This window comes from Lepus europaeus, chromosome 18, assembly GCF_033115175.1.
Source record: "Lepus europaeus isolate LE1 chromosome 18, mLepTim1.pri, whole genome shotgun sequence".
NCBI lineage: Eukaryota > Metazoa > Chordata > Mammalia > Lagomorpha > Leporidae > Lepus > Lepus europaeus.
The window spans coordinates 76,039,300-76,052,340 of record NC_084844.1 but is presented as its reverse complement, the minus strand read 5'-3'; the positions used below and the strand labels follow the sequence as shown (position 1 = coordinate 76,052,340).

Sequence of the window (13,041 nt, the reverse complement as noted above, 5' to 3'; positions counted from 1 at the left end):
ATGGGCAGATGACGCTAGATTCCCAGATACCAATGCATGCCTGCAGTAGGAAGAAATGAAGATGATCCATATATCAGCTGGAAAATCAGCCTCCTGGGACACAGAGGGGATATACCAGAACTTTCCTGACCACATGAGATACCCACATAATTATCCAATTCCTCAGTAATTCTTGGTTTGACATATTTACATCTGAAAGAAACATAGTATAAGTGGAGAAATTCAAATATGGAAAGAATTCTTGGCAATTGTCATTAAATTTATTGTTATTTTTAAATCTCATAATTAAAATATGGTTCTAAAAACCTCACATATTTTTTATGACTTATTTTATCTATTTGAAAGACAGAGATACAGAGAGAGCTAGAGCAAGAGAGAGAGGTCTCCCACCTGCTAATTCACCCCCCAAATGGCTGCAACAACCAGAGCTGAGCTATCCAAAGCCAGGAATGGAAACTTCTACTTGGTCTCCTGTGCAGCTGCAGGGGCCCATGGACATGAGCCATCTTCCACTGCTTTCCCAGGCCATACCAGAGAGCTGGTTCAGAAGTGGAGCAGCTGGGATTGGAATCAGGGCCAATATGGGATGCCAGCACTGCAGGCCAGGGCTTTTACCTGCTGCACCAAAGCACCAGCCCCCTAAATATATACTTCTTACAGATACTCAGGAAAAGACTCCAAGAATTTTTTTAACTTAAAATATTCGAAGAAACTAATGTTCCTCAACAACTCATTTTTAATTTTTTAAAATGATGCTTGATCTTACCTACTAAAACATTTTTTCACCCATCAATGCATCATATTTTGCAGTGAGGAAAATTATTTGAATCTATTCAGTGTATTAAAATGGCTGGAAATTGGGGTGAGTGCCTTCTAAAATGTTCATGAATAATTGAAATTGCACTACCTGGTAATTCTTTACCCAAAAGTTCCTGAAATTCATCTATGAATCACTCCATTTAGTTAAGTATTTAACAAAACTTTATTTTTTTGAGATCTGAACTTAATTTGTGGTTTCTCCCACAAATTAGGCCCAGAGACAGATAAAGGGATGCCATGGACTTCCTGCTTTTACTCCTTTTCCTGTATAAGTGAGAATGGACATGAAATTATGACTTGAGTGGTAGTGTCATGGGGCACTGACTTTTGGCCCACAGCTATTGGTCAATTTTTACTAGATATAATGTCTGAATTGTGCTGTTCAAATTCCTGTATCATCTCTGAGCTGGTAATTACCTTTCAGTGACTTTATTCTGCAACTCGAGGGAGGTCAGTCTTCCTTATTTTTTATTTTTAAATATTTACAGGATTTCTTTATTTATCTGAGAGTAAGAGTTATAGATAGGGAGAAGCATTGACAGAGATGCCTTCCACCCACTGGTTCACTCCCAACTGGCCGCAATGGCCAGAGCTGGGCTTGACCTGCTATATCACAGCAGCAATTTCAGTAAAGCTTTTTAAAAATCTAAAGAAGGAAAATGTAAAATGCATAAATTATAGTTGTCTGCATGTATACATTTCTGAAAAGTACACAATTTGATCCTATTGAAAATCTAAAATTCATTTTTAAATTATATAATTGAAAAAGATAAAAAAGATGTTCTGTCTTATGTCTCTACAGCATAAGATATAAATCAACTTTCCCAGGTTCTATATGCATTTATTAACAAAGTTTCATAGATGTAATCAGTAGAGTGGCTCCAATAAGTCTTAACCAGGGGTGCAAATAAATTTAACAAGAGTACTCAATAGGAATTTTAGAAGAATTTCAAAATATGTATCAGAAGAAAAATAAGTACTTTACTTGGTACTATACTATTGTCTAAATTTCCAGTTGTCAGATGTACTAAAAAAAATCCCAGAAGTGGCAAAGTTAGTCCAACATGATGCGTAATAAAATAAAGTTTTTAAGTTACAATTTGGCTAGAGAAAATGAGAATTTGCAGATCCCAGATTAAAATAACCAAGAAGGACCAATAAAAGAAAACTCAATGTCTTCATATACTAACATTTACTACCTCAGATTTATTTAACAGAAAGGTGATTATTCAAGCTATACCCCATTAGGTAGCCCAATTATACCTGCTAAATCCAGTAAAAAAATAGCACCTCATGATAGATTACTAAAATCATATTGCTATATGCCATCCACCATGTCCACTGTACCTTATAGCTAATGTTAACATATCTGATGCATCTCAATAGATAAATGCTGTGTCTTAACCAAGTATGGCAAATGTGTTTTGTTCAAAGTTTTTCCAAAAGCCCCTCAGTCTCAGTTTGCCTTCACCTTGAAAAGACACTTCTGAGGTATACAAATCAGTCCAGCTTCTTTGGGCCTCCCTCCAATGAAAGGGGCTAAAATCCATCAAAATAAACTCTAGGCACTGTCCTTGTGTTCTCAGTGACTTTTTCCCTCTAGGGGCTCACAAACCTAAATTCTCTAGATCACCTGTGATGTTCATTAGTTGTCAAAGACTATGGTGCAAGTAATTTCGCCTCTTGGAACCTTGTTATTAACTGTGCTGTATGAGAAATGAAGTCTCCTACACAACTTGTGCTTACGATTCTCCAAACTATGTTGTCTGCTAGGACTTTGGCCATGAATATAGGACAGTAAAACCTGAGCATGGTTACTGAGGTGTCCTTAATTAATGATAGACTGTGGTCAGCACTGTGGTGCAGTGGTGTAATCCTTTACCTGCAGTGCCAGCACCCAATATGTGCACCAGTTCTAGTCCCCATTTCTCCTCTTCCCATGCAGCTCTCTGCAATAGCCTGGGAAAGCAGTAGAAGATGGTCCAAGTGCTTCGGTCCCTGCAAAAATGTGGGAGACCTGGAAGCTCCTAGCTTGGATTGGCCCAACTCTAGCCATTGCAGTCATTAGGGGAGTAAACGAGCATATGGAAGACCTTTCTCTCTGTCTCTTTCTCTCACTATCTGTAACTACACCTGTCAAATAAATAAATAAAATCTGTGTGTATGTATGTGTGTGTGTATATATATATATGTATATGTATATATGTCTATGTGTATATATATATATATATATATATATATATATATATATAAAAGGAACCAAAACATGGCATTCTCCATTTGGCAAAAGGGACAGGCTCCAATATCTACTCTCTATGTCAGTATGTCAGTATAATGCAGGAGGTTACCCCTCTACCAAACAAGAAAAGCTATTTAAGTTCAGCTGGACACCATTCTGCTGACTATTGACCTTATTTACTGTTAGTCTGGATGCTTTCATTGGTTGCAATCCAGAGACCCAATTTTCCCATAGATGTTAACATCAGCAAACATGAAAATTTGGTAAGAAAAGCTTAAACTGAGAGTTATTATTGATAACTATTTTAACAAAATTTCTCAGAACCCATCAGGTCCAAACCTTGGACGATTGGAAGCTGTTGTACTTGGCCCACCCATAATCAAAATGGATTCCAAATTCTTTAACTGCAAGGAGAGTATCATAGACATTAATGCTCCAAACTGATCCAGTTCCCTGCTAATGTGTCTGGAAAAGCAGCACAGGATGACTCAAACATTGGGGCTCCTGTACCCGTGTAAGAGACTGAAAGAAGCCCCTGGCTCCTGACATCAGTCTGGCCTAGCCACAGTCATTGCAGTCATTTGAGGAGGAAGATCAATCTCTCCCACTCTCTCTTTGTAGTGCTGCCTTTCAAATATATAAATAAATCTTTAAAAAAGTAGATCACTTCAATCAATCTGCCATTGCTCAGTCACGATGACTTTTACTACCTGAAGTTCTTTTTCAAAAGATTTATTTATTCAAAAGGCAGAAAGAGGAGCTGGTGGTGTAGTGCAGTGGACAAAGCTGCTATCTGTTACACTGGCAATCCTGTATGTGCACCAGTTCAAGTAACAGCTATTCCACTTCTGATCCAGCTCCCTGCCAATGGACTGAAAAAACAGTGGAAGATGGGCCAAGTGCCGGGCTGCTGCCACACACATTGGAGGAGAAGCTCCTGGCTTCAACCTGGCCACACTCTGGCTATTGAAGTCATCTTAAAAATGAATCAGGTAATGTTAGATTTCTGTCTCTCCCTTTCTCTGTAACTCAAATAAATAATTAAATATTTTAATATGATAAAAAAGGCAGAGACAAAGAAAGAGGGAAAGAGAAGCAGAGAGATCTCCCATCTGCTGGTTCACTTTCTACATGGCTACAACAACTATGCAAGACCAGGTTCTCAAGTCCCCATTTAGGTTACAGTTCTCCAAATTAGATGACAGGAATCAAAGGATTTGAGCCATCATCCATTGCTTCCTGGGGATATTAACATGAAACAGATTTGGAAGTGGAATACCCAAAACTCAGATTAGCACTGCAATATAGGATGTGGGCATCTGTTGTGATGGCTAACAAATTGGAAAACCTAGAGGAAAAAAATGAACAGATTCCTGGACATACACAATATACCAAAATTTAGTCATAAAGACACATAGAAAAGCTAAATAAAGCAAAAACCAAGACAGAGATTGGATGAGTAATAAAGACCCTCCCAACAAAGAAAAGTCCAGGATCAGACAGCCTCATTATTGAATTCTTCCAGACTTTTAAAGAAGAACTGATTCCATTTCTTCTCAAACTATTCAAAACAATTGAAAGAGAGACAATCCTCTCAAACTCCTTCTATTAAGCCTGCATCACCTTGATTCTTAAACTAGAAAAAGATACAGTGGAAAAAGAAAACTATAGAAAAATATCCCTGATGAGGGCCGGTGTCATGGCACACTGGGTTGATCCTCCACCTGCAGATCTGGCATCCCATGTGGGTGCTGGTTCTGGTCCCAGTTGCTCCTCTTGCAGTCCAGCTCTATGCTCTGGCAGGGAGGGCAGTGGAGGATGGCCCAAGTGCCTGGGCCCCTACACCTGCTTGAGAGACCAGGAAGAGGCATCTGGCTCCTGACTTCAGGTCAGAACAGATCCGGCCATTGCGGCCATTTGGTGAGTGAGGCAGTGAAGAGAGGATCTTTCTCCCTGTCTCTCTCTCTCACTTTCTGTAACTCTACCTGTAAGTAGAGTTAAAATTTTTTAAAAAAGAAAGAAACATATCTGTGATGAACATAGATGCAAAAATCCTCATAAAAGAAATATGTAATTGAGTCCAAATGACCACAATGCCTGGAGCTGGGCTGATCTGAAGCAAGGAGCCAGTAGTTTCTCCAGGGTTTCCCACATGAGCGCAGGGGCCAAAGTACTTGAACCATTTTCCACTGACTTCCCTGCCCATTCACAGAGAGCTGGATCATTAGAGCAGCAGCCAGGATACAAACTGATGCCAATGTGATATGCCAGTGTGGGTGGCAGAGACTCAATCTAGTATACCACAGCACTAGCCCCCCAAAAGCAATCACAGATTCAATATGATCCCAATCAAAATACCAACAACATCCTTCTGAGATCTAGAGAAAATAATGTGAAAATTTGCATGGAAATGCAAGAGACCCCAAATAGTTAAAGGAATCTTAAACAACAAAAACAAAGTTGGAAGCCTCATAATACCAAAATTCAAGACCTATTACAAGACAGTTATAATCAAAACAGCCTGGTACTGGCACCAAAAAGTCATGTGGATGAATGAAGCAGAGTAGAATCCCCAAAAATTAATCCACAAATCTACAACCAACTAATTTGTGACAAATGATCTAAAAGAAATCCCTGGACAAAGAACAGTCTTCAAAAATGGTGCTGGGAAAATTTGACCTTCTCATGCAGAAAAATGAAACAAGATCTCTACCTTACAACTTATACAAAAATACAGTGTAAATGGATCAATGATCTAAATCTATGATGTGATACCATCAAATTCCTAGAGGGAAACATCAGGGAAACTCTGCAAGATACTGGCATCGGCAAAGCCTTCTTCGAAAAGGCTCCAGGAAGCACAATCAATAAAGGTATAAATACTCAAATGGGATTACATCAAGCTAAGAACCTTCTGAACCGCAAAGTAAACATTCAACAAGAAGAAGCACCTGTCAGAATGGAAGAAAATATTTGCAAACTAGGCAACTGAAAAAGTAAAATATCCAGAATCTAGAAAGAGCTCAAAAAACTCAACAACAAAACAAACAATCCAGTCAAGAAATGGGCAAAGGATATAAATCGGCATTTTTCCAAGGATGGATTTCAAGTAGCAAGCAGACACATGAAAAACATGCTCAGGAACAATAGCCATCAGAGAACTGCAAATAAAAGCCACAATGACCTTTTGCCTCACCCAGTTAGAATGGCTCTCAGACAGAAACCAAAAGTCAGGAGATGGAGGGTTTTGTGTAGCAGGTTAAGCTGCTGCCTGCAGTGCTAGAACCCCACATGAATGCGATTTTGAGTTCAGGCTGCTCCACTTCTGATCCAACTCCCTGCTAATGTGCTTGGGAAGGCAGCAGAAGATGGCCCAAGTACCTGGGCCCCTGCACACACTTGGGTGACCAGGGAGATGCTTCTAGCTCTGGCTTCAGATTGGACCAGCACCACCTGTTGGGTCATATGGAGAATAAACTAGCAGATAAAATATTTATGTCTCTCTGCCTCTGCCTCTCTCTCTCTGTAACTCCACCTTTCAAATAAAGAATTATTTTGAAAAAGTCAATAAACAATAAAGGCTGGTGGAGAGGTAGAGAAAAAGGTACCCTAACCCACTGTTGGTGGGAATGAAGCTAGTACAGCCATTATGGAAGGCAGTATAAAAGTTCCTCAGACATCTGAAAACAGATATACCATATGATCCTGCCATCCCACTCCTGGGAATTTATCCAAATGAAATGAAATAGAATATGCATATGCACGAGTTATCTGTACCCTCATGTTTATAACAGCTCAATTCACAATAGTTAACATGGAATCAACCCAGATGTCCATCAACTGGTGATTGGAAAAAGAATATGAGCTATATATACAGTCTAAAATACTATTCAGCCATAATTGAGGATGAAATCCTATCTTTTGTAACTAAATGGATGCAACTGGAAACAATTATGCTTTGTGAAAGAAGCCAGTCCCCACAAGACAAATACCATATGTTTTCTCTGATTGGTGGTAATTAATATATAGACAACAAAATGTAGCATGAGTTAAATTAACATTTTGAGATTTGGTTATTGCTCACAGAACTTTTCTGTACTCTTTGATAGAGTATCGAAAATATACTCATTGATATTTCTGCTACTACTTGAATTCTTTATCTTATAGTGGGTTAAATCTTGTGATTCTAAAATAAAATCAAAGCATGCAGTTGTAAAAATTGAAAGAAAATAAAACAAGAAGGAGGGAGTTGGAAGTATGAGACAAAGGGAAGATAGGGTAGGATGTATCAGTTTGCTCTTAAATCTGTATATATAAATTACATGAAATTTGTTCACTTAATATGAGTTTTAAAACATAAACTTAACACTAGAAGAAAAAGACCTGAGATCAGTGTTTTCTGGATCACCACTAATAAAATTTAGTCTTCATTTATGTCTAATCATATTTGATTTTTATTTTATAAGAAAATTAACATTACCATTCTTAACAAGCCCATCCTGAATCATCCATATCTATCAGTTCCCACTATGCTAATTTCTCATGAACTTAAATCCATATCATCTTAAAAAGATGCAATGTGGGGCTGGTGCTGTGGCATAGCAGGTAAAGCTGCTGCCTACAGTGCTGACAACCCATATTGGTGCTAGTTCAAGTCCCGGCTGCTCCACTTCTGAACCAGCTCTCTGCTATCGCCTGGGAAAGCAGTAGAAGATGGCCCAAGTCCTTGGGGCCCAGCACACACGTGGGAGACCCAGAAGAAGTTCCTGGGTCCTGGCTTCAGATCGACGCAGACCAGCCATTGTGGCCAACTGGGCCACAATCAGCAGATGGAAGACCTCTCTGTCTCTGTCTCTCTGTACCACTCCTCTATTTGTGCAACTCTGACTTTCAAATAAATAAATCTTTTTTTTTTTTTTGACAGGCAGAGTGGACAGTAGAGGGAGACAGAGAGAAAGGTCTTCCTTTTTGCCGTTGGTTCACCCTCCAATGGCTGCCGCGGTAGGCGCGCTGCGGCCAGCGCACCGTGCTGTTCCAAAGGCAGGAGCCAGGTGCTTCTCCTGGTCTCCCATGGGGTGCAGGGCCCAAGCACTTGGGCCATCCTCCACTGCACTCCTGGGCCATAGCAGAGAGCTGGCCTGGAAGAGGGGCAACTGGGACAGGATCGGTGCCCCGACTGGGACTAGAACCCGGTGTGCCGGCGCCGCAAGGCAGAGGATTAGCCTATTGAGCCATGGTGCTGGCCTAAATAAATCTTTTTTAAAAAAACCTGATTCATGTTATTATTTATGTCTTTTAGAGGCTTTGCAGATGTTGATTATGTGAGCCATGAAAATGCATAAAATGCAAATCCTAGAATAGGCAATTCCATGTTCACTAAACTGGTAAAATCCAGTGCATGTGTTGAAAAAAATACACTAGCTTAACAATTGTTAACAATTGTTAAGTCAGCAACAGGAGTCACTGTGTACTTACACCCCATGTGGGATCTGTCCCTAATGTGTCGTCTAAAGCCAAGTGATGCTATGACTGGTACTGAAACAGTATTTTTATACTTTGTGTTTCTGTGTGGGCGCAGACTGATGAGGTCTTTGCTAAGTATATACTGAAGTGATCTTCTGTATATAAAGAGAATTGGAAATGAAAAAAAAAAACAACCTGGTGTTAAAATGGAAATGGCATAGAAAATTAATTAATTTGAAAAAAAATTATGTAGGATCTCTGTCTTTAATGTGCTGTACATTGCTATTTAATGCTATAATTAGTAATCCAATGGTAGTTTTTTCACTTGATGTTGCTATATGGGCAAAATGTTGAAATCTTTACCTAATATATACTAAACTGATCTTCTGTATACAAAGAGAATTGAAAATGAATCTTTACATGAATGGAAGGGGAAAGGGAGCGGGAAAGGGGAGGGTTGCGGGCGGGAGGGAAGTTATGGGAGGGGGGAAGCCATTGTAACCCATAAGCTATACTTTGGAAATTTATATTCATTAAATAAAAGCTTAATAAAAAAAAAAAAAGAAAAAAATACACTAGCAATAAATTTGAAAAACTGTTAAGTATTATAAGTGGCTGTCAAAGCGCTAAAAACCTGACAATGACTCATTATGTCATTAATTTAATACATAATGCTGAGAAAAGCAGAAGTATTTGTTAAAACTTCTGCTAAAATGCACTAGATTTATAATATTTGAATGCATCTTTCTTATATGTAATGTAGTCCTGTGCTACTTTAGAGTATCAGAAATTTAAAATGATGGACTGGTGCTGTGGTGCAGCAGGTTAACACCATGGCCTGAAGTGCCAGTATCCCATATGGGGGCCAATTCAATACCCAGCTACTCCACTTCTGATCCTGCTCTCTGCTATGGCCTAGGAAAGTAGTAGAAGACGGCCCAAGTCCTTGTGCCCCTGCACCCATGTGGGAGATCCAGAACTAGCTCCTTGTTCCTGGCTTCAGAACAGCACAGCTCCAGCAGTTGCAACCAATTAGGGAGTAAACATAAGATGGAAGACCTCTCTCTCTGGCTCTCCTCCCTCTTTGTAACTCTGACTTTCAAATAAATAAATCTTTAAAAATTAAGAAATGTAAAATGTGAAAGGTTTTTAAAAATGTATTTATTTATTGTGAGGCAGAGTTACAGATATAGAGAGGAAGTGAAAGAGAGGTCTTCTATCCACTGGTTCACCCCCAAATGGCCAGAAGGGCTGGAGCTGGGCCAATCTGAAGCCGGTGCCAGAAGCCAGGAATCAGCAGCTTCCTCCAGGTCTCCCACATGAGTGCAGGGGCCCAAGCATTGATATCATATTCCACTGCTTTCCTAGGCCATTAGCAAAGAGCTGGATTGGAAGTGCAGAAGCAGGGACTCAAACTAGTGCCCATATGGGATGCTGGTACTGCAGGTGGAGGCTTAACCTACTATGCCACAGAGTGGGCCCAATGAATGGTTTTAGGAAGACACCTTTCATGTGGAATAGGCTGCAATATTGTAAGGTAAGGTTTAGCTTTTATTTTTCACACATCAGCATTCATCTTTTAGCAACTATAAATATTGAATATCATACATATATACATAAATATAGGTAACTGCAGATTTTGTTGTCATTCTTTCTAATCTTCTTTTCAATGTCTGCTTATAGGCCATCTTATGGATTATTATATTGATGTTACCTGTACACAACCAACAGACATTTCCACTGTAGAATGCGTTTATATGTACAGGTATTTTTGTTTGTGTGTACATGAATGCACATTGTATGGAGATAGCACTGACAATAATACTGTGAGAAATCCTAACGCTGATTTCAAACTTTCTGTCCTCCCTAGAAATGGCTGTCATTGTAGCAGACCACAGGGCCCCTTTTGATGTTATGGACTGAAATGTGCCTCCCTAAAGCTCAAACACTGAAGTGCTAACCACCAACATGACTCTACCTCAAGAAAGTGCTTTTAAGCAGGTCAAATGATATATGTGTCTGTCTCATTGGGAGAAAGGCTTCTGGAAAAATTGAGCCTTTTAGGACCTTAATCTTATATTTTCAACCTCCACAACTCTGAGAAGTAAAATCCCATGATTTAAACCATATTCTCTGTGGTATTTTCTTAGCAAATTAATACATCCTCATTTCTGCCAACATTTCATGCAGTCATCTAGAAGGTTCTCATGTTTGGCAGAGAAATATAAAAATTAAAACTATGACTATAGATGACCAACTATCTACAAACACAAAAAAGATATCCCAGAAGCAACTTACTACCATCCTCCAGTACACAGAGAAAAACAAGAAAGAATCAAGTTGCAGGGCAGTAGAAAAAGTGAATAATGAAAGATCACTACAGAAATAAGTAAGTAAAGGGCTGGTGCTGTGGTGCAATGGGTTAGAGCCTTGACCTTGCATCCCATATGTTGCTGCTATGAGACCAGCTACTCTTCTTCCAATCCAGCTGCCTACTAATGCACCTGGGAAATCGGTGGAAGATGGCCCATGTTCCTGGGTGCTAGCACCCACATGAAAGACTTGGAAGAAGTGTCTGGCCTTTCAAAAAAAAAAACCTAAAAAAATAGAGGCAGTGTTAGCACTGTTGGAAAAACAGACACATAGTTCAATGGAAAAGAATAGGCAGCTGAAATAAACTGACTTTTCTACAGGCAACTCATATTTAACAAAGAAACTAAAACAAACAGGAGAAAGAAGATTCCTTTTAGCAAATGGTCTAGAGGAAAGTGATTATCCATATGTAGAAGCCTGAAAATATACCTCAACACCTCATACACTATGTAAAAGCAACTCAAGATGAATTAAAAATCTAGATACAAAACCAAAAACTAAGTAAAGATAGAGGAAACTATGAAACATTAGCTAGAGAACAGTTTTGGGTAAGATTCCAAAAGCACAAGTAACAAAAATAAAACATATGAATTTGAGTGTATCAAATTAAGATACATCTTCACAACAAAGTAATCATCAGAGTGAAGATTAACAAACAGAATGGCAGAAAACATTGAAAACTCTACATATGACAAAAGATTGATAGCCAGAACATACATATATAGAACTGGAAAAACTCTAAACAAGAAGCAAAATGTACAGTTAAGAAATGGGCAAGGCCAGTGCCGTGGCTCAACAAGCTAATCCTCTGCCTTGCGGTGCCGGCACACTGGGTTCTAGTCCCAGTTGGGGCACCAGATTCTGTCCCAGCTGCCCCTCTTCCATTCCAGCTCTCTGCTATGGCCCGGGAGTGCAGTGGAGGATGGCCCGAGTGCTTGGGCCCTGCACCCCATGGGAGACCAGGAGAAGCACCTGGCTCCTGCCTTTGGAACAGCGCGGGCCACCGGCCACAGTGCACCGGCCATGGCGGCCATTGGAGGGTGAACCAATGGCAGAAGGAAGACCTTTGTCTCTCTCTCTCTCACTGTCCACACTGCCTGTCAGAAAAAAAAAAAAAGAAATGGGCAATGATCAGAATAGATATTTCTCAGACGAAGAAATATAAATGGTTAAGACATATATGAACATGCCCAATATCACTCACCATTAGGAAAACATATATCAAAACCAATAGCAGACTCCATCTGTGGGAGAAGACAATGTTTGGGTTTTCATTTGTGCAACAAGTGGGTTTAGAGGACCCTGTTCACCTCTAGAGGACAGTCTACACGGAAGTAAGGAAACCCTAATGTTTTCTAAAGGGCTTGTTAAATTTGACCAGTGCCTACTATATTTGCCACAACTTTCCAGTCTCACTACTTTCCTTCTTCTTCCTCTCTCTGTCGCTTGCAAAAATAGTATACCTTCTATAAACTGAGGATACTTTTTTTTTTGTTTTTATTCCTTCTGTCCCTTATGATATTCCTCTAAGAAATCACAACCATCAAAGTATTCATTCATTTATGCAGTCTGCAGTTTGCATGGGCTACTACATGGCAAAGTACTAGGTTAAAGGAAAGGTATAGGCCAGGAACTGAGCAAGGTTCACAATGATGAAGCCATTGAGGGAATGAACCCAATGGAAGACCTCTCTTTCTTCCTCTCTCTGCCTCTCCTTCTCTGTCTGTGTAACTCTGATTTCCAAATAAATAATCTTTAAAAACTAGCTAAATAAATATAGTAGTAACCTGGTGGCAACACCTTTCTATCAGAACATGTGAAGCACTCAAACACAGTTTGTCACGGAAAGTCAGCCATAGTTTTCCAGGGCACATCTTCTACTCCACTATGTGGACATCTCTGTGGGGGGCAAGGGGCACTTATTTCTTCCCTTCTTCTTTCTTACCACTCTCACAGTTATAACTTCTATAGATGCTTCCACAGACCAGTCTCTATGAAATTGTAGAACTAATTTCCTCCCATGTCAAAAATGTCATGGGTTTAAACACAGAACCCAAAATAAGACAAATACCTGGCCTTCTTAATTACACAGTGTGGAATATAAGATTTTCAGTGGATCACTGGGTAACTGTAAAGTACTAGGCAGA

At 39.6% G+C, this 13,041-nt stretch overlaps 1 protein-coding gene and 1 pseudogene across 7 annotated transcripts in view; one reads left to right on the top strand and one right to left on the bottom strand.

The window, feature by feature from the left end:
- LOC133747049 (adenomatous polyposis coli protein 2-like) overlaps positions 1-13,041 on the top strand; it is an 834,579-nt pseudogene that overhangs the window by 445,971 nt on the left and 375,567 nt on the right.
- Positions 1-13,041, bottom strand: part of LOC133747332 (zinc finger protein ZFP2-like) — a 48,636-nt gene that overhangs the window by 9,112 nt on the left and 26,483 nt on the right. The window contains exon 1 of one of the 7 annotated variants that reach the window (XM_062175721.1): positions 12,099-12,115. The exons of the other annotated variants lie outside the window; for them this stretch is intronic. Coding sequence (XP_062031705.1) covers positions 12,099-12,101 — 3 coding nt within the window. The 5' untranslated portion in view covers positions 12,102-12,115. Of the gene's footprint in view, positions 1-12,098; positions 12,116-13,041 lie in introns of those variants that run through there. 7 annotated transcript variants of the gene reach the window in all.